Genomic DNA, 23,893 nt, shown 5'->3' on the forward strand with positions numbered 1-23,893 from the left:
AATTACAGCTGATCTCCAGTTGGCTACTGGACCCCCGATGTTAAATGTGTTACAGAAGGAAATGCAAGTTTGTTGCCTTAGCAGACAAGGTGCTCGGGAGCAGCAGCAGCAGCAGAAGGCCGTTGCTTTCACATCCTGCAGGTGAGCTCCCAAAGGCACCTGGTGGGCCACTGCAAGTAGCAGAATGCTGGACTAGATGGACTCTGGTCTGATCCAGCAGGCTCTTTCTTATGTTCTTACGTTCTTATAAGGGGCTTGGACAGATTGAGGGAGGAGAAGTCGATCTATGGCTACCAATCTTGTCCCTCCTTGATCTGAGGTTGCAAATGCCTTAGCAGACCAGGTGCTCGGGAGCAGCAGCAGCAGCAGAAGGCCATTGCTTTCACATCCTGCATGTGAGCTCCCAAAGGCACCTGGTGGGCCACTGCGAGTAGCAGAGAGCTGGACTAGATGGACTAGATGGATCCAGCAGGCAAGTTCTTATGTTCTCTTATGTTCTTGTTTAGTGCTGCTGCCTTGCGCTGTCTCCAGTGGTGGGATTCAAATAGTTTAACAACTGGTTGTTTACACGCACCATTTTAACAACCGGTTCTGCCGAAGTGGTGCGAACCGGCTGAATACCACCACTGGCTGTCTCCTTTTGATCATCAAACGATGCCACTGGATTCCTCTGATGTCCAGCGACATTATCGTTGGAGGCGGCCTCAAGGATTTCATCCCTACCTATTTGTGGGAGTCTAAAGGTTGGTTTCCTCCTGGAAGGTGCCTTTTGCCCTTCCTGCTCCCGCTCGTTAATGATTGACGTGTCCTAATGAGCTGCTATAAGAGGAGAAAGAATATCGGTAGGATGGGACCTGTCTTCACAAACCATTAGACAGAGCACCGAGGTTAAACAGCGCCATTAAAAGCTGTAACGTCCACAAAACAAGAGATCTGGAGTTTATTATTAACTTGGACGAGCGGTGGTTCCTAGAAGGGACAGAAGTCGCACATCACATAACCTTTATTAGTCACAAAAACAAATATAAATACGTAGATATTAAAACAAGATCAAGTTCTCTTATATTGTGGGACAGAAGTGCCACTAAGAATTTTATGGGAAGGGTGGGAAGAAATTCATTCTTTCATTTGTTCGTTTGTTCATTCGTTTGTTTGTTTTTTGTTTGTTTGTTTGTTTGTTTGTTTGTTTGTTTGTTCGTTCGTTCGTTCGTTCGTTTCCGTTCGCTTCAGCTCGGATTACGTTCATTCATTCATTCATTCATTCATTCATTCATTCATTCATTGCACTTATATCCCACCAATCTTCCACAGGACTCAGGGCGTCTCGCAGTAACAGCATATTAAAAAGTCAATACAACAAATAGAAGAAGAAGAAGAGGAGGAGGAGGAGGAGTTTGGATTTTTATCCCTCCTTTCTCTCCTGTAGGAGACTCAAAGGGGCTGACAATCTCCTTGCCCTTCCCCCCTCACAACAAACACCCTGTGAGGTGGGTGGGGCTGAGAGAGCTCTGGAAAGCTGTGACCAGCCCAAGGTCACCCAGCTGGCGTGTGTGGGAGTGCACAGGCTAATCTGAATTCCCCAGATAAGCCTCCACAGCTCAGGCGGCAGAGCTGGGAATCAAACCCGGTTCCTCCAGATTAGAATGCCCCTGCTCTTAACCACTACGCCACTGCTGCTCATTCATTCATTCATTCATTCATTCATTCATTCATTCATTCACACAATACAATACATAATATAAAAGTAAATATTTAAACATGAGAAATAAATGACAGAGGTTCAGTCCCCTGCCTTGATTTGCCAACGTGAGCTTATGCTGACCTCAGAGGATGATGATGTCACAGGAAGGTTGTGATGTCATCCATATCCGGGAGCTGCCACTCAACCTCAGCCATTTATGACCTGTCCATTGCTGGGGCAATCAAGACTCACTCACCTCCGGCTCAGAGTAGGGAGAGGCATCTGAGAGCCTAGAATGGAGCTTTCTGTTTTAAAGTAATGCTTAGCTCTGGAGTTGAGCCTCCATCTGATCCCACAGTGCATTAAGAGTTTCGAAGGCAGGCTCCAGAAAGAGAAATCCCCTTCTCAATGGGGGAACAGCGGCAGGGAGAGGAAGAACCTGTTTCCCCAAGAGAGGTGAGTGGCGCAAATTCTTCAAGTCAGCCCAGTGAGGCTAGCTGAGTTTGGGGTGGGCAAAAGGGAGAGCGATTGTACAGGAATACAAAAGGGTACCAATAGAAAGAAACAGATCACCATCGTTAGGAGGAAATTTTAGACCAAGGGGACTAGATCCATTCATGGAGGAGAGGGGCAAACTGCCCAGGGGGACATATGGGGTCAAATGGGGGCTGCGGCCCTTTAGTCATGTGGGGGGCAGAAAATCACCCCAACACCTCTCCTCCCCCCCCCCCGGTCCATACACTGACTTCAAGACCTGGTGCAAAAAAACGTTGTTTGGACGGGGTAGGGGAAGGCGGCCGCCCATACTGGGTGGGGGCGCAAAACTCAGATTTTTCACCAGGCTACATTTTCCCTAGATACCTGCCTCTGAGGAGAGTCCATCAGTAGCCACTAGCCACAACCACTAAAGGAAACCTCCATGTTAAGAGGCAGTCAATCTCTGAATAGCGGTTCTAGGAGGCAAGGTCAGGGGAAGCCTTTATATCAGTGATGGCGAACCTTTTTGAGACCGAGTGCCCAAATTGCAACCCAAACCCCACTTATTTATCGCAAAGTGCCAACCTGGCAATTTAACCTGAATGCTGAGGTTTTAGTTTACAAAAAACTGGTTGGCTCCCTCTTCCTCCACCCCACCCGCTCGAGCAGGGGCCAGCCTGCTCTAGCCTCCAGCAAGTCCTGCATGCACCAGTGTGTGCCTCTGTAGTATCTCTGCCTACTCTGCACCACCGACCCTCGGGCAGCAGCCACCCGGAGCACAGGCACCAGGCCCGCCAGCAGAGTCCTCCCTGCTCACCGCGGTGCACGCACATCGTGTTCAGTGGCCCAGGCCAGCCTAGATGTGTGTGGGTGTGTGTGTGTGTGTGATTTTCCACCCCCCACATGATGAACTCTGTGTATGCGTGCCCACAGAGAGGGCTCTGAGTGCCACCACTGCTTTATATCCTGCTGTCAGTCCTCCAGAATAGCCGGTTGGCCACTATGTGAGCAAACCAAAAAAAGGGAAAAGATGCCAGGTGACCAGAGGCAACCTTATTGTCATGTACAGCCCCCACTTTTTGCTGTTTAAACTTCATCAGGGGTTCTTTTTACTCGTCCTTTCCATGGCAATCGAGTTCCACAATTTATGTGCTGAAAGATAGTGGACAACTCTCCACGTTTCTAGTGGAACATGCATAGCAACAACTCTTGCAAGAAGATGCAGGTGTTTGCTTTAGAAGAAGAAGAAGAGTTTGGATTTTTACCCCACCTTTCTCTCCTGTAAGGAGGCTCCAGGTGGCTTACAAACTCCTTTCCCTTCCTCTCCCCATTAGGCGTAACAGGGCTGTCACCTCACGTGATAGCTGTGTCAATCCACATCACTGAGTGGTTTTCTCTGTTTTTGCTTTTGAATCCCGGGACTTTAGAAACTAAAGCCAGACAGTGGTCGGGCCCACAGAGGAAGTCCTTTCAACTTGTTTTCCTGGGGAACCAAGAAGGTAGGTGCGAGGCAGGGGCGGGTGGGGCTGAACTTCAGAGCAGAAATACACGGGTCAGATTCCTCAAGACCAGGGGTAGGGAACCTGCGGCTCTCCAGATGTTCAGGAACTACAATTCCCATCAGCCCCTACCAGCATGGCCAATTGGCCATGCTGACAGAGGCTGATGGGAATTGTAGTTCCTGAACATCTGGAGAGCCACAGGTTCCCTACCCCTGCTCAAGACTGAAATGACCTCTTGCCGACATTTTGTCCTCTCTGATAGATGCTGGATTCATTCTTGGCTGGGCTGTGTGATTTAAGCATTCATGTCCCCTAGCAAGCAACTCAATAATGGCCCTTTCCGCACAACCAACCTTCAATCCTTGGCGCCATTTTTTGAGCTTGATCCATTATCTTGCCTGTTCCCTTCTGTTTATGTTGGCTAATAAAATTGTATGTATTAGTTAAGTTATGTTATTAGTCAGTAAGAATGAATGATTGGTTATTTGTTATTCGAAAGCGGTATAGTAAATAATTAGTCGATGAAGAAATAAATATAGAAGAATAAGAAGAAAAGAGTGTGGATTTATATCCCCCCTTTCTCTCCTGCAGGAGACTCAAAGGGGCTTACAATCTCCTTGCCCTTCCCCCCTCTGAGAAAGATGTGGAAGGAACAGACACTAGAAATAAATATTATGTTTGCGTAAATGTCCAGGTTAATGTTAATGTCATACATGTTGTGCACAGTTTTGCATGTGCATAGTCTTATATGTTAATTAATTTTTTAATAATTTGTCTGTGTAAATGATGAAAACTGTTATGTTTTATGTCTTTTTTAATCAATAAAATCAATTGGTAAAAAAACCATTTTTTTGGGGGGGGGGGGGGTAATATCTTTGAAGCCAAGAAGACACCGTATATGGGAGTCACGGCATGAAGCATCAAAACGATGAATCCACAGAGATAAAAAAAAATAAACAGGGGAATCACAAAATGGCGGCTAGTAAGGATTCCGAGGGGGTGATGTGCGGACAAATGGGGAGGGCTGAAACGTTTTCAGTGACTCGTGTGGAAATGGCCATGGTCTCAAAGCGGCGTATGAACTCCTTTTCCCTTCCTCTCCCCACGACAAACACCTTGTGAGCCAGGTGGGACTTAGAGAGTTCTGAGAGAACTGTGACTGGCCCACGGTCACCCAGCAGGCTTCATGTGGAGGAGTGAGGAAACAAACCTGGTTTGCCGGGTAAGAGTCCACCGTGTGTAGGAATGAGGGATGAAATCTGGTTCTCCAGATCAGAATCCACCACTCTTAAACATTATACCATGCAGTTTGCTAGGATCAAGAGCTCCAGTGGGACGTGATGCTGCTCTACCCATATGCCTCTCCTTCCACTTGTCTGAAAGCCCTTCCCCATCTGTTTTCTCGAATAGCTCTGCCACCCACACTGCCAAATGTCCAGCATCATTGGGGAAAGGTGTGACTCTGCAGGGGTCAACAACAGTCGCACTGCCAGCTGCATGAACCAACCGGCACAGTTGAGAAATGTCTGCATACAGTACAGGCAGCCGTGCTTCCGAGTGGGAGGCTCACAGAGGGGATGGAAACATATGGGGGGCGCCTTAATGTGGACAGGGGGCTTCTGGCTACTGTCTGCCCAACCCCCTTTAAAACCTGGAACAGGCCCCCACCTGGAGAAATTAATCTTCCCGGCCTTTGCTCGGAGCTGCTGCCACTAAAAGTGGAGGGCAGCCACTGATGTTGTCTCAGCCACTCATTTGTCCCTGAAAAATTTGGCGCCGTCTCAGCCGAGCATCCGTTAGTCACAGCCTGTTGCCTCCGGTGATTACTTTCCCTTTGATTCCCATCACAGACCGATTACAGCTGTCGCCTCACGTTGGAGAGAAGAGCGCCTGGCGTTTAACCTTTCATTTTCCTCTTTCAGCCATCAATCGGTCCGGTGGGAATAGCCCACGACCGGGCCCTGGCTGCCACGGCAACACGGGGGGAGAACAGGAGAGGTGAAGACAGACGAGGTGTCATCTGTATCCATGTAGCTTACAGTGAGAGTAGACGTCAGATGCTTTCTGTGTGGGCGCGTGTCGTATGCGCATTTTATTCATGTGTGGAATGAAGGTAGCAGTTCGGTTTCTTTTTATTTGAAGGCAGTTTCGGAAGGCATCAGTCTCGGTCTTAGCCGTGGAACAGCTAAATCGGAGTCCAGTAGCATTTCAGATGGTAGAACACAGGGAAACTGTAGTCTATAACAGTGGTGGCGAACCTATGGCACGGGTGCCAGAGGTGGCACTCAAAGCCCTCTCTGTGGGCACGCGTGCACAGAGTTCATCATGTGATAATAGTGTAATTATTTCAGGGAGATTATTAGCATTAAACCTAAGACCTAGTTTTGGGGAAGCCGTGTAGGTAACCCTGTTAAGCGCTGTTAAACCCTACTGATTTTCATGGGAAGAATGAAAGCATGATCCTTTACCTGGGAGTAAGCTTGGTTGCTAGCAGTGGGGTTTGCTTCTGAGTAAACCCTCCAAGGGTCGTGATTCACCTGTTCGAAGCATTGCACAGTTGCTTCAAAGCAAAGCCACCGACTACCACCAAGCTTACTCCCGAGTGATGTGTGCCTTGGAGCCAACCATTTTTTCTAAAGTAAAACCTCAGTATTCAGGTTAAATTGCCATGTTGGCACTTTGTGATAAATAAGTGGGTTTTGGGTTGCAGTTTGGGCACTCGGTCTCGAAAAGGTTCGCCATCACTGGTCTATAACATTTGGAGGGCTGCGAGTTTGACACCTATGTGGTGTTGGAAGTGAAGGACTTTACACTGTTTCCTGCCTCAACCTACAGAGGGGGTTTTACTAGAGAACTAGTGGCTAGATAGGGACCTAGGGATATGACACCTTTACTCTATGATGCTGGTTCTATCCCTTTGATGTTAGACTGATACTCTCAGGGACTTCTTTCCTTCCGGCTTCTTCCTCTCTAATCTCCTTTCAATTCATACCTCTCACTTTTTCTTCCTACCATGCCTAGAAAGAGGATGGTTGCTCCTCGCATCCATCTCCATCCAGCTAGATTAGGATAGCATAGTGACTTCTATCTACCTACCTTTCTATCCAGAATGGGGTTCACTAATAAATACTCTTTTTATTAGATTAGAAACTACAACTGACTCCGACTTTCTTTTGTGTAAGCTTGCCGCACATTGGGATCCATCACGACACCTGCGCTATTACATGCACGCACAATTTGCAGTGTAAAGGGCTTCTGCTGTGTTCTAGCCACCCGTGCCGCTCTGCTAACTACGATAAGGGATAATCTCCAACTACCAGGAGCACTTATCCCAACATGTGGTAGAAGCTTTCCATAGTCAACGCTCCCTTCGTCAGATACGAGCTTCTATCTGACGAAGGCAACTGATTCTCCACAAAAAGTTGTTGGTTTGTAAGGTGCCTCTGGACCATTTTACCATCAAATCAGAAATACTTATCACAGGCCTCTTCCGCACGTGTAGAATAATGCACCTTACAGGGGGGATATAAATCCAAACTCTTCTTCTTGGGTCCTGCTCTATTGCTGGGTCTGTGTTGAAGATGCAAGGCAATTTTGCACAAAATGCCTTTGCACCAAGAAACAATGTCCCCTTCCGCACACGCAAAATGAAGCGTTTTCAAACCACTTTCACAACAGTTTGCAAGTGGATTTTGCCATTCCGCACAGCTTCAAAGATCACTGAAAGCAGTTTGAAAGTGCATTATTCTGCATGTGCAGAATGAGCCAATGTTTTTGAACCAATTGCAGGCGAGCTTTAACATGCGCCAGCTTGCAATTCCTAAACTGGGCGGTTTTGGAGAACTTTTGCAGCAGTGTGGGCCGATTTCATAGGCTGGCAGTGAGACGTCTGTAGTCTTGACCCACGAGGCCCCAAGGAAGAGACGAGACGCGGAGATTTCATCTGGTGGAGAGCGCCAGCAGCAGGAAGCGCGGGATCCCGTGATCCTGGCAACTCTGCCGTGTGCTCGCCCCTCACACCTTTTATTAGGGTTTCACTGGGGGCGTGTAAAAGGGGTCGGGCAGGCGGGAGAGCGGGAGGTCGGGAGAACAGGAGAGCGGGAGACCATCATGTGATGCATGATCTCATCGGGTGGCTACGTGCGGGAGGAAGCATCCGTGTCTGGGTCTAATCCTCACCTGAGGGCAAGAGCCCCTATTGTCCCTTTGTGTGGGACACCTGGTGACCGCGAGTCAGGCAGTTCACGACCCGTGACTCATGGGGGAACGGGGGTTGGGGGAGCGTGTGCGCCCAGAAGGCCGTAGCCGGCACTGGCATGCCTGGCGCTCCTTCTACGGTTCTGCTGGGTTCGCGGGCTCACCCCTACAACGTCGCTGGTTCGCCAGCAGGTAGTTTAACCCAGCTTTGCTTTTTGCCTCGCACGTTCTTTGTCGAGTCGATTCGGTGGTGCGAATTGTGTTTCCGCAGTCTGACGAAGAGCCTACCGCAGTCTCATCCAAGATGACTGTTGCGCCCTGGGTTCTAACCACAGTGAATTCATGCCTTGAGTCATATTTAATGACAACTTCTCTCCTTTGAGGTCATCCTCATTTACTGGCCCAATAATTTTTGTAATATTTCTGCATTCATCACTCCGCAAAACACCTTTGCATTCTGCCCCGTCTTATTTTCAACAGCTCTTTTTTTCCTTCCTTCCGATGTTTTGATCTTGCGGGAGTGTTGTTCTTTCCACTACAAAAATGATTTTGATCTTTGTTTTGACCACATCTTTATTAACAGCAGAAGTCTTTGAAATAACAGTTAATTTGATTGGACTGCTGGGAAACTGATGGTCTCACTCTTTTGGTGACTCATGGAGTTTTTGGACTTGTTCCATTCTTGAGTGAGAAGGCAGCTGGGAGTCTACAAAGGAGTAAAAAGAAGGGCGTAGCCAGAAGTACCCACATGATACATCGGAAGTGTTTCTGGAAGAACACAGAAATGGTTAAGAGCAGCAGTGGCGTAGGAGGTTAAGAGCTCGTGTATCTAGTCTGGAGGAACCGGGCTTGATTCCCAGCTCTGCCGCCTGAGCTGTGGAGGCTTATCTGGGGAATTCAGATTAGCCTGTACACTCCCACACACGCCAGCTGGGTGACCTTGGGCTAGTCACAGCTTCTCGGAGCTCTCTCAGCCCCACCTACCTCACAGGGTGTTTGTTGTGAGGGGGGAAGGGCAAAGAGATTGTCAGCCCCTTTGAGTCTCCTGCAGGAGAGAAAGGGGGAATATTAATCTAACTTCCTTGCTGCCGCTGCCGCCGGGCTGCTGCTGTCAGTTGCCGGGCTGCCGCCGTCAGTTGTCAGCCTTCCTCTTCTTCTTCTTCTTCTCTCTTCTTCTCTTCTTCTTCTTCTTCTTCTCTTCTTCGTCGTCGTCAAATTAAGTGATGCGTCGTAAATCGTCGTCGTGGAATTAAAATTAAGTCGTCGTCGTCGTCTTCTTCTTCAACTTCTTCTTCTTCTTCTTCTTCTTCTTCTTCTCTTCTTCTTCTTCTTCTTCTTCTTCTTCTTCTTCTTCTTCTTCTTCTTCTTCTTCTTCTTCTTCTTCTTCTTCTTCTTCTTCTTCTTCTTCTTCTTCTTCTTCTTCTTCTTCTTCTTCTTCTTCTTCAGACCAAACCAGGGACTGGGGAAAATGTTGCCACCATTTTTTTCAGTGTGCCCAATGAGGGGCAGAAGTAACAGTCTGTTCTCCATTAACTGCAGCATTATAGTGTCTATGTCAGTATCATAGAGTTGAAAGAGACCCCAAGGGCCATCAAGTCCAACCCCCTGCCACGCAGGAACACACAATCAAAGCACTCCTGAGTCCTGACATATGTTCATCCAGCCTCTGTTTAAAAACCTCCGAAGGAGGAGACTCCACCACACTCCGAGGTAGTGAATTCCACTATTGAACAGCCCTGACTGTCAGGAAGGTTTTCCTGATATCTAGATGGAATCTCTTCTCCTTCACCTTGAACCCATGACTCCTGGTCCTAGTCTCTGGGACAGCAGAAAACAAGCTTGCTCCCTCTTTGACATGGTAACCCTTCAAATATTTAAACATAGCTATCATGTCCCCCCTTAACCTTCGCTTCTCCAGACTGAACATACCCTGTTTCCTAAGTCTCTCCTCGTAGGGCATGGATTCCAGACCTTTGACCATTTTGGTTGATTCTAGTTTGCTGTGAACTTCCCCTGGTTTTTTAAAGAGTCTGGGGGACACACATCTAAAATCTGGGATTTTATTTTCAGGGTGTGTAGGATGTGTGACAGAAATAATATAAGTTCCCTCTATGGTAGGTGAGAGAGAAGAACGGCTACAATTCTTAATGCTCCCCACATTTTCTTCCGAATGTACTGATGACTTTTCTAAGCATTGTAAATTGACCTTATTGGTTTCTCTTCCTTTGTGTTTCCAGTAGGTGGTCTGCAATAGAAGAGCGAGATTCAAGTCTGGTAGAACCTTAAGGACCAAGAAGATTTCCAGAGTATAAACTTGCAAGAGTGAGACAAAGAGAGCTTCGACTCTCAGGGGCTTATACCCTGGAAATCTTGTTGATGTCTAAAGTACTACTAAACTTAAATCTTGCTCTCCTTCTCTGTATACTGTGAAAATAAGACACACACACCCCTACCCAAATCCTTGCTTTAAATGTGGTGAAAAGAAACACACCCCTCTCACAGATGCACCTATTTCAGCCCTTAAATGTCTGACTGTACCCAAAAGATGTTATCTGTACTGTTGACAGCAATGCTCATAGTGCTGAAAACATTCTATTGCGAGGAGCTGTGATGTTAAATTAGGTTTTCAGAATTCATATTTGTGTGGGGGGGGGAGTGTCACTTTCTCACTTGGCTGACAGCCTTCTCACAAGTGTTTGTCTGGCTGAATATTTTTGATTCCTCTCCCCCCCCCCCCGCCACCTCCCCGTACCACATAGATAAATATGGGATGCTGGTTTTTTTAATTTTCAACCTCATGTGTTTGGCTGGCAGATTTGTGCTTTTTTCCTGGCTGCTCTCTCCAGTTGGGCTAATGCTAGACCTTGCCAGAGATAAAATGAGATAAGGAAGATATAATTCATTAAACGGTTTGGATCCAACGTCTCACGTTGTACGGGACTACCCCGTTCATTTGGAAAGGACTTCAGTGCTGAGAGGTGTTCCGCTGCATTTTATAATTTAAGAGGTTTTTTTATTCCGTGCATCTACCAAGTTACTCAGTTTTGATTGGCAGCAGCGGAGGTCCATTGTACCCTTGCTCAAAGTGGCTTTGGGCTCTTTGATTTAAAGGAGGGAGAACTGTGCGGGGCTCTTGGGAACGCTGTTCCTGGAAGCCTCCAGATGAAAAGCCAACTGGAAAGGTCTTCATCTGTCCTTCATTTGCAAGTCAAGAAGCCCTAGAGACCTTGCTTCTGCCTTCGAAGGATGCTTTCGGTTCCCTTGTTTGTTGCTGGCAGGGAGGGCCCTAACAGGAAGAAAGGGGAATAGGGCTGCTAACTCCAGGCGATGAAATTCCAGAGATTTGGAGATGAAGCATGAGGAGGAATCTCAGCCAGGTCTAATGCCATAGAATCTGCCTTCCAAAGCTTCAGCTCCTTCCTCTGTTTACATGGAGAATTTGCTCGTTGAAAATGTTGAGAAGGGTTTCACACAGAGGTGGGATCCAGCAGGTTCTCACAGGTTCCCAAGAGTAGGTTACTAATTATTTTTGTGTGCCGAGAGGGGGTTACTAATGGGTGATTTTGCCACGTGATTTTTGCCTTAGTTATGCCCCTCCTCTCAGCAGTAGCGCACAGAACTTGAAGCAGTCTAGCAGGAGGTGCACCGGCATGCGTGGCAGCCTGCGTCTGCGTTCATTTGCTTCCCACCCAAGGACCGGCGCAGCGGCTGCGTCCTTGCCACAGCCCCACTCAGGAATGCCCCGCCCCCGGAATTCCTGGTTACGCCCCCGTCGTGCCCCGCCCAGCCCCATTGGCACTACGCCACAGTTTGAATAACACCACCATCGGAACCTGTTACTAAAATTTTGGATCCTACCACTGGTTTCACACCAACCCTAGTGATGATTGGAGGGGGAAGGCAAATGATGGAAGGAGCCCAGCTCCCTTTTGCACCACCATGGCTACATATGGCAAATTGTTATTGCTCAACTGGTTGTGGTGGGTTTTCCGGGCTGTGTGGCCGTGGTCTGGTAGACTTTGTTCTTGCCCTCCAAAGAATAAGAAGAAGAGTTTGGATTTATATCCCCCCTTTCTCTCCTGTAGGAGACTCAAAGGGGCTTACAATCTCCTTGCCCTTCCCCCCTCACAACAAACACCCTGTGAGGTGGGTGGGGCTGAGAGAGCTCCGAAAAGCTGTGACTAGCTCAAGGTCACCCAGCTGGCGTGTGTTGGAGTGTACAGACTAATCTGAATTCCCCAGATAAGCCTCCACAACTCAAGCGACAGAGCTGGGAATCAAACCCGGTTCCTCCAGATCAGAGTGCACCTGCTCTTAGCCACTGCTCTTAGCCACTACACCACTGCTGCTATCAGGAACAAGATCTACCAGACCACGGCCACACAGCCCGGAAAACCCACCACAACCAGTTGAATACTGCCGTGAGAGCCTTCGACAATACATTGTTATCGCTCAGTTTAGCCTGCCCTACTGGTATGTGTCTGTTTCCCCAAGAGGGCAAGTTGCGAATTTCCAAGGAGATGTTTTAAGTAGAGTTGCTTTTCTCTCCCCTGGTTGGGTTGGGGAATCCACCTTCCTTTCTCCTGCTGCTCTGAGAAGAATAAAACTAAAAATGGTCTTTGGGCTGACAGCATGATGCCACTTCCAAGAAGGTCTCTCTAGGAATCACCACAAAGTCTAAAACCATAGAGTTTCCCATGATTCCTAGAGAGGACTTGGGGGGGGGGGGGAATTGCCCTTGACACTTTCTCCCACTCTTCCTTGATCTGAAAAATAGGGTTAATAGTATTGACCAACTTTTCAGGACTATTGTTAGCGATGACAACACACAATTGTAATACTGAAAGAGCTGTATAAATGCTGGCACGATAAAGGCAATGCCAGAGGCACAAAAATTGTGGGTGGGTCCAAATCTACAAGGTTGACTCCATCCATTTCCTTTGCATTTCTTATGCTTTCTCTTGGCAGGTAAAGGAGGATCCTGCTGAACACGGAGCACCTGTTCACACTTCAGGAACAAATGATCAACACCTGGCGAATTCTACAAAGGAATCCATCACTGTAACGTTGCATGGAGCCAACAACCTGCCCTCTACAAAGAAGGGTCATGTTCCTAGTCCCTATGTCATTATGTGAGTATCTTTCCTGGACCTGAGAGACACCACGCAAGAGTGAGGTCTTGGTAGTAACCCATTTGCTCAACCCCATCTCATAAAATAGAGAACATCCCTTTGGTTTTCAACAATGCCTGGGCATATGCAGGGAAATTGGGGAGGCCCCCGAAGAGGGTGGAATTTGGAGATGGTGATGCCATTTCCAAGTTGACACTCTAGGGATTTCTCTTGATCTCTATGGTAAAGACCATAGAGACCAGAGGAAATTATTGGACTGTCACTGTGGAGGCAATTTTTTCTTTTACTCCTCAATTGCTTGTGGGACAGATATTAGACCAGGGGTGGAGAATTCCCTGCTGGGCCCAGACAATGGGTGGGGGGGGGCATGTTCATTTGTTAGCAAAGGACAATATTAAATATTATAACATTTCCATTGTTCCTGGCTAGTTACTGGCAAAAGCAGGAATTTTTGCTGCTGTTCTTTGTACTGATCGCTGATGGATGCAGTTGAAACCCAGCTATGCCTCTTTAGAAGTAAACGGCCCCTTCCGCACATGCAGAATAATGCATTTTCAATCCACTTTCACAATTGTTTGAAAGTGGATTTTGCTCTTCCGCACAGTAAAATCCAGCTGCAAAGTGCATTGAAAGTGGATTGAAAGTGTATTATTCTGCATGTGCGAAAGGGGCCAACAAACATGTTATATGTTCTAAAGCTAAACGGCCCTTGTGTAATAGATTAGATTTCAGGTCTCCTTTTTAAGGTGAGCCAAACTTCCCAGAAAGCCCAAATATTTGTATTCAGCCAATAATAAGTCTTTGCTCAGAGTATAATGAATCCAACACATTCTATCATCGGCCATGCAATACAGCACAGGTGTCAAACTTGTGGCCCTCCAGATGTTATGGACTACAGTTGATGCTGGCAGGGGATGCTGGGAACTGTAGTCCATAACATCTAGAGGGCCGCGAGTTTGACACCTATGCAATACAGCATCCACATCTACTGCAGCACTTGCTTCCATCCAATTAAAATCAGAATTCAAAATGATAATAATGGTGATGGTAACTTTTTGCACGTTAAATGCAATGTTACAAGACCCTACGTGACACTACGTTCTTTCTCCCTGACATAAAATCTAGGAATCTCGCATCTGCTCACAGCAAACCAATATATATTTATTTTCCCCTTGTTTAGTATTTGTAAATATATAGCGTTGCTTGGGTAACGGGTTGTATTTCATTGAAACTTTCATACATGATGCACAGACAAAGCCAAACAGGACCCTCGTCCTCTGTGCACTCTTCATCCATTTCTTTTCTCTCTCCCGGCTTTGCAAATTGTGACCCACCTGAGAAAGAGTCTTGACTCACTTTGGGGCTCCAACCCACTGTTTGGGAATTACTGGGTTACTCTAAAAATGTCGCTGTTGGCCCAAGATCAGCCAAACTGCTTCGCAATCGAATGACAATTTGAACTCTCCCTTTTAACTGGTTGTGGTGGGTTTTCCGGGCTGTGTGGCCGTGGTCTGGTGGATCTTGTTCCTAACGTTTCGCCTGCATCTGTGGCTGGCATTTTCAGAGGTGTATCACAGAAGAAGAGTAGAAGAGTTTGGATTTATATCACCCCTTTCTCTCTTGCAGGAGACTCAAAGGGGCTTACAATCTCCTTGCCCTTCCCCCCTCACAACAAACACCCTGTGAGGTAGGTGGGGCTGAGAGAGCTCCGAGAAGCTGTGACTAGCCCAAGGTCACCCAGCTGGCGTGTGTGGGAGTGTACAGGCTAATCTGAATTCCCCAGATAAGCCTCCACAGCTCAGGCGGCAGAGCTGGGAATCAAACCCGGTTCCTCCAGATTAGATACACGAGCTCTTAACCTCCTATGCCACTGCTGCTCCAGAGGGAAGTCTGTTACACACTGTGTCCCGTGAGAAGGGAATGTTTAAACATTCTCACCTCTGAAGATGCCAGCCACAGATGCAGGTGAAACGTTAGGAACAAGATCCACCAGACCACGGCCACAGCCCGGAAAACCCACCAGAACCAGTTGAATCCGGCTGTGAAAGCCTTCGACAATACATCTCCCTTTTAAGCTCAGTGGTACACTGTAAAAGGCTGGCTTTCAGATCTAGGAACTGGTGGAATTCCCCTTATCCCAGACTCTGACTGCCTTTCTCTGGTTGCCTTTGGCTGCCTGTCTGGAGATAACGTAACACGTCCGTCCGAGAGGACAACAGGGAGATGCCTATTGGCTTTCCAAACCTCGTATCAAATAAACAAAGCAGTGCTGTATCTCTCTGCTCTGACTTTGTGTATAATAGATGCATCGTGGGACTCAATTAAAGACCTGCAGGTTTGGTATGGCAGACTAATTGAAAGGCCGTTGCTGAGTTGTTTGGTGTGCAGATGGGCAGAGACTCTGAATTCTGAGCAGCTCTTTAAAAGGAAAAGTGGAAGGGGGCCGGGGCGGGGAGGATTCAGTCCCGCTTCTTAGCACCAAAGGGAAGCCAAGGTGTTCCCTGTTTCCATACTGTATGCAAACAAGGTTTGTGCTCTCCGACTTTCTTGTGTTGATTTGGTGTCCCCGAATCCCAGAACGGCTTTGTAGGCAAGGGTTTATGTGTTCTGGAATTCTGCCTTCACATAACGCACAAGTGGGATTCGGTCTTGAGACCCTGGCCTCTTCCGCACATGCAGAATAATGCACTTTAAATCCGCTTTCACAATTGTTTGCATTGCAAGTGGATTTTGCTATTTTGCACAGTCAAATCCAGCTGCAAAGTGCATTGAAAGCGGATTGCAAGTGCATTATTCTGTATGTGCGGAAGGGGCCCCTGAGCATCTCTGCTTTCTTGCTCTTCAAGCTGCAAAGACAGGCTTGAACATGTGAATCAAATAAACCAAATGCCACAACCAACTGCACTCAGAGATTGATATACTGTGTTTTCCCGAAAATAAGACAGTGTCTTATATTAATTTTTGCTCCCAAAGATGTGCTATGTCTTATTTTCAGGGGATGACTTATTTTTCTGTGTTCTGTTCGTCGGGCATGCTTCCAAACAAAAACTTTGCTACGTCTTACTTTCGGGGGATGCCTTATATTTCACACTTCAGCAAAACCTCTACTACGTCTTATTTTCAGGGGATGTCTTATATTTGGGGAAACGGTATGTCCGAGAAACTTTTTTCCCCTTTCACCCGACATCTGTGTTACTTACATCTGGTTGGAAAGTGCCTAGTTTTAACAGCAATGTCCTTTTCTGGGTAATATGAGTTTGGAGCATTTGGCCTAAAGATTTGAAATCTAAGCCATCTATTCGCTGAGGCTACACCTTCGCTTGACTGTAATCCGATTGATTTTGTGTTATTCAAGAAGCTTCTTTATCTCTAAGTATGCCTTACAATAACGTGTAAGCTTGGGATTAACTTTATTTTCTCGGAACGTTTCTTAATCCTGATGAAGCACGCAAATCTTGGACAACTAGCCCAAGAAACGATACTGTAGTCACCTATTCTGTTGTCACCAGATAGCAATCAGCCTTATTTACAGGAATCTCCTATGACGTACTTTCTGAAAAGCATGATAGATTCTACTCGGCTGTGCAAACTGGGAAGGAGGAAATCCTACGATTTATGTAGATGATTCTTATCTGGATGGTAGAGAGTTCTGTGATTAAAACTCTTGGTATGTTTGGCTTTAAAAAGCAACTTGAGGGTTGCTGGTGATTAATACTGGAACACAAATATTTAGAAGGGTTTTTTTTCTTGTTTACATTTAGAAGAAGAAAATGAAAAGGAGTTTGGATTTATATCTCCCCTTTTTCTCCTGTAAGGAGGCTTATAATCTCCTTTCCCTTTCCCTTCCCCAAGCCCCCACAACAAACACCCTGTGAGGTGGGTGGGGCTGAGAGAGTTCCAAAGAACTGCGAAGAGCCCGAGATCACCCCAACTGGCATGTGTTTGAGTGCACAAACTAATCTGGTTCCACAGAGAAGCCTCCACAGCTTAAGTGGCAGAGCGGGGAACCAAACCCGGTTCTCCAGATTAGAATGCACCTGCTCTTAACCACGACACCACACTGGTGTAACTCTTTCAAAAGAGGAAGAAAAATTAGGTCAGGTGTAATACCAGGATGTAATAGGTCAGGTGTAATACCAGGAAGGGAGGAAGGGAGGGAGGGAGGGAGGGAGGGAGGGAGGGAGGAAGGAAGGAAGGAAGGAAGGAAGGAAGGAAGGAAGGAAGGAAGGAAGGAAGGAAGGAAGGAAGGAAGGAAGGAGAAGAGTTTGGATTTATATTCCCCTTTCTCTTCTGTCAGGAGACTCAAATGGACTCACAATCTCCTTCCCCTCTCCCCCGCACAAACACCCTGTCCGGTGGGTCTGAGAGAGCTCCAAGAACTGTGACTAGTCCAAGGTCACCCAGCTGGCATGTGTTGGAGAGCACAAGCTAATCTGGTTCATCGGATAAGCCTCCACAGCTTAAGTGGCAGAGCGGGGAACCAAACCCGGTTCTCCAGATTAGAGTGCACCGGCTCTTAACCACCGGCTCTTAACCACTTTCAAAAGAGGAAGAAAAATTAGGTCAGGTGTAATACCAGGATACCCTGACTGGGATGGCCCAGAGCCGGGGGTCTGCAACCTGCGGCTTTCCAGATGTTCATGGACTACAATTCCCATCAGCCCCTGCCACTTGAAAACTCTATGAGGTCACTATAAGTTGGCTGTGATTTGACAGTGTCTTTCCCAGCAACTGGTCAGTCATCTTCTATGGCATAGGTCCTCTGAAGATGCCACCCACAGATGGAGGCGAAACGTCAGGAGAAAATGCTACTGGAACACGGCCAGAGGTGGGATCCAGCAGGTTCTCACCAGTTCCCGAGAGTGGGTTACTAATTATTTGTGTGTGCCGAGAGTGGGTTACTAATTGGGTCTGCTTTTCCGTTAGAAATTCCATTGGGTCCAAAAATCATAAAGTCCTGTTGTTTCCTCTGTGGCTGGTTAGCGAAGGTAGAAAACGGGATCATTCTCCCTGTTGGGCTGTTTTAAAAACATGTTTTAGAAATATGGTCAAGTTCCTTGTTTAAGGAAAGTATCCTTCTTTTGATTTCTAGAAACAAAATTAAATATTTGAAAGTATTAAGTATTTGACAGGCAGTCAATTAGAGGAGAAGTAGTTGTTTCTGTTGGCAGTAGACGATAGGACTTGCTATAATGAGTTTAAATTATGGACAGAGAGATACCAAAATTAGGAACTTTTTTTTTTACAGTAAGAGTTTTTTACAGTAACAGAGAAATTATTAATGCCCCGCCCCCGGAATGCTCGGCCACGCCCCCATCGTGCCCCGCCCAGCCCCATTGGTGCTACGCTACTGTTTGAATCCCACCACCATGGGAACCTGTTACTAAAATTTTTGGATCCCACCACTGAACACGGCCATACAACCCGGAAAAGCCAGAACACCCTAGTGGTGCTGTTTTTTCTTGGTTTGACCGTATTGCTGGAAAAAGAATCTTTGTGCTGTGCCTAATATAATGCAACTAAGGAGCTGGCGTTCTTTCAAGCTCAAATCCTTCGTTATCCGTGTTGCTGAGGTTTTGGTGCCTGGATAAATTAATAGCAACGGGAGGAACAGAAGCACGATGGGTGGGGAGCTGCCACACGAGCACCCCGTAGCCCCAAACTAGTGTAGTTTTCCCGAGCAAGTGGAAGGTGCCAATCGGTGCTTGGGAAAGGTCCAGAAAATGGAACGGCGCACGGGGTCGCCAGCCGAGGCTGAAGTCCATTGATTGGCAGGGCTCCCTCTGTGCGTGAGCAAGGTTCACGTGGTCGGGCGTGCTGCCTAAAGCTTTTAAGCTGTTTGTTTTTTATCCTGGAAGCTGATGAAATAGGCAGGGATTGGAGGGTGTTGTTTCAAAAGCATGGGAAGAGAAGAAAGCCTGGTAGACAGTTTCTTTTTGTTCTTGCTCGTGGTGGTTTATTCTTTTGTGCAGGGAGGGTGTTTTCAGAAGCCGGGTTCCCCCTCCCCCCCACTTGATTTGTTTATGGATTGTGAAGCCTTCTGAATGAAGCTGTTGTTGATTTATGTCTAAAAGGATGAACTGGAAGGCATTGAAAGGCAGATGGGGGGCATATGGAATAATCCATGTTGGTGGCAGTGTTGGTTCCAGCAATTATATAATCAGCTAGCCTCCAGCCCTGCATGTGTGGTGGTGAAGAGAAGGTGGATTCTAATCTGGAGGACCGGGTTTGATTCCCCACTCCTCCACCTGAGTGACAGAGGCTTATCAGGTGAACCGGATGTGTTTCCGCACTCCTACATTCCTGCAGGGTGACCTTGGGCTAGTCACAGCTCTCTCAGCCCCGCCTACTTCACAAGGTGTTTGTTGAGGGGAGAGGAAGGGAAAGGTGTTTGTAAGCCACCTTGTGTCCTGTAAGGAGACACAGGTGGGATATAAATCCAAACTACTACTACTACTACTCTTCCTCTTCCTCCTCCTCTTCCTCCTCTTCCTCCTCTTCCTCTTCCTCCTCTTCTTCCTCTTCCTCCTCCTCCTCCTTCTTCTTCCTCCTCCTCCTCCTCTTCTTCCTCCTCTTCCTCCTCCTCCTGCTCTTCTTCTTGTTCTTGTTCTTCCTCTTCTTCCTGCTCCTCCTCCTCTTCTTCTTCTTCTTCCTCCTCCTCCTCTTCTTCCTCCTCTTCCTCCTCCTCCTCTTCTTCCTCTTCCTCTTCCTCTTCCTCTTCCTCCTCTTCTTCTTCTTCTTCCTCTTCCTCTTCCTCCTCCTCTTCTTCTTCTTCCTCTTCCTCTTCCTCCTCCTCCTTCTTCCCCTTTCTCTTCTTCCTCTTTCTCCTCCTCCTTCCTCTTCTTCCTCCTCTTCCTCTTCCTCTTCCTCTTCCTCTTCCTCCTCCTCCTCCTCCTCCTCCTCTTTTTCTTCTTCTCTTCCTCTTCCTCCCCCTCTACTTCTTCCTCTTCCTCCTCCTCCTCCTCCTCCTCCTCCTCCTCCTCCTCCTCCTCCTCTTCTTCTTCTTCTTCTTCTTCTTCTTCTTCTTCTTCTTCTTCTTCTTCTTCTTCTTCTTCTTCTTCTTCTTCTTCTTCTTCTTCTTCTTCTTCTTCGTGCTACAGGCAATAAATGACGATCCTGTGGGTCACCCAGGAGGAAGCTGCTATTGATCTATATCTGAAAAGATGAACTGGAAGGCACTGAAAGGCAGATGGGGGCATCTGGAATAATCCACGTTGCTCGCAGTTTTGGTTTCAGCAATCATGAAATCATCTTGTCTCCAGCGTTGCATGTGAGACTCTTTCACTCAGTGTTTCGAGCATGTAAAAGCTACCCGGAACGCAGAATCGTTTTAAAATTAAAAACACGCTTTAGTTATTCTGGGTTTCGCCTTGGCATTTCAGCTGCAGAGGAAACGCATGTAATTTTAATGTCATATCTGCAAACGCCCCAAAGCAGATCCTATTAGTGTTATACAGAGAGGTAAATAATAGAGTTCTCAGGTTTTTAAAAAATCAAATGCCATTTTCCTGAGCTAACACCTCGCCCCCGCCAACTGCTATTAGCTCCATGCGCAGAAAAATACAGGTGTAGCGTGAAGGCAGCTAACAGCAAGCAAATCTGGGAAAGGGACTGTGTTTTTGACATGGGTGAAGGTTTAATTCTCCAACTCCTGTGCCATTTCCTTGATCGTAATACTAGCTCTGGCTGCTTCAACTACCTCGCCCTACAATTCCCCCTCCCCAATCAATAATTGTCCCTACCATTTATCAAAACTTCTTTGTTTTGTGAAAAGCAAAACTTCTTCTTCTTCTTCTTCTTCTTCTTCTTCTTCTTCTTCTTCTTCTTCTTCTTCTTCTTCTTCTTCTTCTTCTTCTTCTTCTTCTTCGTATTCGTATTCGTATTCGTATTCGTATTCGTATTCGTATTCGTATTCGTATTCGTATTCGTATTATTACTGTTGTTGTTGTTGTGTGTGTGTGTGTGTGTGTGTGTGTGTTTGTTTGATTGATTGATTGATTGATTGATTGATTGATTGATTGATTTAATATACCGCCCTATTCCCGAAGGGCTCAGGGCGGTGCACAGTATAAAACATCATATATAAAATCATAAATATAATTTAAAACAGCAATTATGTCCTAACACAGCATCCCATGAAACCCTTACTTGACCCTCCCAAGAAAGAACAGTGGGTACCGATGATGTTAGGGACCCATATGGAGCAGAGGGGAGGAGACTGGGGCACCTTCAACGGCAAAAACTTCTTTGTTTTAAGGCACAGGGGTCAAACTTGCGGCCCTCCAGATGTTATGGACTACAGTTCCCATCACCCCCTGCCAGCATCATGCTGGCAGGGGATGATGGGAACTGTAGTCCATAACATCTGGAGGGCCGCAAGTTTGACACCTATGTTAATAAGGTATCCTTCTTCCTTTGCTAGTAGCCAGACATAGGCACAGGAGGGCCGCTGGTAAGAAGGAGTGGCTGGATTCCAAGAAAAGTAATATAGGGCTTCAAAAGCGGAGATAAAATAGACAGAGGCAGGGTGCTATTGACTCTCAGCGCACGTTTTTCCTCTGGCCAGCTGTTCTCCATTTGCAGGCTGTGTTCTGTTCTCTACTCATTCTGCTTCACCTCCCCGGAAAGGATCCTTTTATGCCATAATTAAACCCAAATGGTTTTCTTTGTAGGCTTGGCTGCGAGCTGGGGGTGGGGGTGGGGGCGGGGAAGCAGAAAAGAGAACAGCCACAGGATTTCCTCCACTTGTCACGGACAACCTCGTGCCGTGACATCATTCTGAATGGGAATGGCTGTGGAAGAGCAGGCTTTGCGTGCATAATACTCCGCTTTCCATGCCTGGAATGTCCAGTTAAAAATAGTCTTTGGTGGCAGGGCTGGGAGAGTTGTCTCTGCCCGAAGCCTAGGAGAGCTATTGCCTGTCAAAATAGATACACTGCTGGTCTAGACCACGCTTCTCGGCGTGGTGTCGTGGTTAAGAGCAGGTGGGTTCTAATCTGGAGAACCGGGTCTGATTCCCCACTCCTCCACCTGAGTGGCAGAGGCTTATCCGGTGAACCAGCTGTGTTTCCGCACTCCTACATTCCTAATAAGTTCTCTCCCAACTCTCTCAGCCCCACCTACCTCACAAGGTGTCTGTTGTGGGGAGATGAAGGGAAAGGAGCTTGTAGGGTATAAATCCAAGCTGCTGCTGCTGCTGCTGCTGCTGTTCCTCCTCCTCCTCCTCTCCTCCTCCTCCTCCTCCTCCTCCTCCTCCTCCTCCTCCTCCTCCTCCTCCTTCTTCTTGTGGAGCTTTAAAGAGAGTGGGGCTTGGAGAGGGGTGGGACCTCAGTTAGGTATGATGCAATTGAGTCTACCCTCCAAAGCAGACATTTTCTGCTGGGGGACTGGTCTCTGTCATCCATAGATTAGCTGTACGTCACTCCAGGAGATCTCCAGACACCACCTGGAGTTTGGCAGCCCTGGTTAGCATCAACATTGTGAAAAATGGCAAAAAGTAGCCTCTTCTGCCAAGAAATACTATCCTGCAGGAGAAATGGTCTGAGTGCTTTCAAGACCTGAGCCCTGATTCAGAATATCGGTAAATTTCGGCTTTGGTTTTTTTTAACCTGCAATTTTTCGGCTAAGCCGAATAAAACTGAAATCCTTCGACTTTATCCAGCTATTGCTGAAATTTGGGTGCTGTGTGGTTTCCAGGCTGTACGGCCGTGTTCTAGCAGCATTCTCTCCTGACGTTTCGCCTGCATCTGTGGCTGGCATCTTCAGAGGATCATGTGGCTGGCATCTTCAGAGGATGCCAGCCACAGATGCAGGCGAAACGTCAGGAGAGAATGCTGCTAGAACACGGCCGTACAGCCCGGAAACCACACAGCACCCAAGTGATTCCGGCCGTGAAAGCCTTCGACAATATATTGCTGAAATGTTTGGCTTAGGACAGGACTTTCTCCCCATCCTTGCTTCCAAAGCCCCTCAGGGTTTAAAAAGCACTGGCAAAGGACAGATCCTGCATGTGATGCTGAGCTTGCTCAGTGCCGCAAGGAGATCTCTCCCTCTCCTCCTTCGCTGTCTCTCAAGCCCACCTGGGCTTGGGAAATGGCGGCGGAGGGGAAGAAGATTGAGAGAGCTGAAAAAAAGCCGATATGGCCTTTTCAGGTTTTTCAGGGATTCAGATTTACCAAATCACCAAGCTTATCACAGAGGATGATGAGTGGGTAGTGTAGTGAAGTGAGGATTTTTCCACCTATTGTTAAATTGGGCATCGTGCAACACCCCAGAAGAAAAGAACTTGTTTCTTTGGATATTCTCCATCAAGGCGTCAAGCAAGATGCCAATGAGGGGTGTGTGTGTGTGTGTGTGTGTGTGTGTGAGAGAGAGAGAGAGAGAGAGAGAGAGAGCGAGAGCGAGAGAGAGAGAGAGAGAGAGAGCTGATTTTCCAATCCCCCCTGCCTCGACCTCCATCTTCTATCAGTGTTTATGATTATGGCATTTCTGTCTGAAGAACTCTGGAAAAAAAATTTGAACAAGAATCGCAGGGAATGCCTGAACTCGGAGCCTTTCCCCCAGCTCTGGACTCGCCTGGAGGCAGAAGTGACATTCAAAGTGGTGTGCGCAACAGTGTGTGAGATTAAAACCAACAGGGCTCTGGAGCTCTCTGCCCCCACCCTCCTTGCAAACATAAAAACGAGAGAGAGAGAGGAGGAATCTCCTGTACGCCTGCTGCACCGAGGCCTTAGATTAAAGTGGGAGCAAATGGCTGTGATCCGAGCTGTTGTCTGCCGTGGGCTTTGTGGAAACGTACAGTGGCGCTGAAAGCGAATGTTGTGTAAACTTTTGACATTCAAAGCTGGATCTTCCACGGGGTGGCAGGTTTGCAGGGGGCAAGCCCCCCCTGCCCCTGTGGAATC

General features: G+C 47.3%; 1 protein-coding gene across 1 annotated transcript in view; it reads left to right on the forward strand.

The window, feature by feature from the left end:
• Positions 1-23,893, forward strand: part of CCDC33 (coiled-coil domain containing 33) — a 149,059-nt gene that overhangs the window by 28,307 nt on the left and 96,859 nt on the right. Inside the window, exon 4 of the mRNA XM_048519734.1 lies at positions 12,826-12,989. Coding sequence (XP_048375691.1) covers positions 12,826-12,989 — 164 coding nt within the window. The remainder of the gene's footprint in view (positions 1-12,825; positions 12,990-23,893) is intronic.

The sequence above is a fragment of the Sphaerodactylus townsendi genome, linkage group LG17, assembly GCF_021028975.2.
Source record: "Sphaerodactylus townsendi isolate TG3544 linkage group LG17, MPM_Stown_v2.3, whole genome shotgun sequence".
NCBI classification, from domain to species: Eukaryota; Metazoa; Chordata; class Lepidosauria; order Squamata; family Sphaerodactylidae; genus Sphaerodactylus; species Sphaerodactylus townsendi.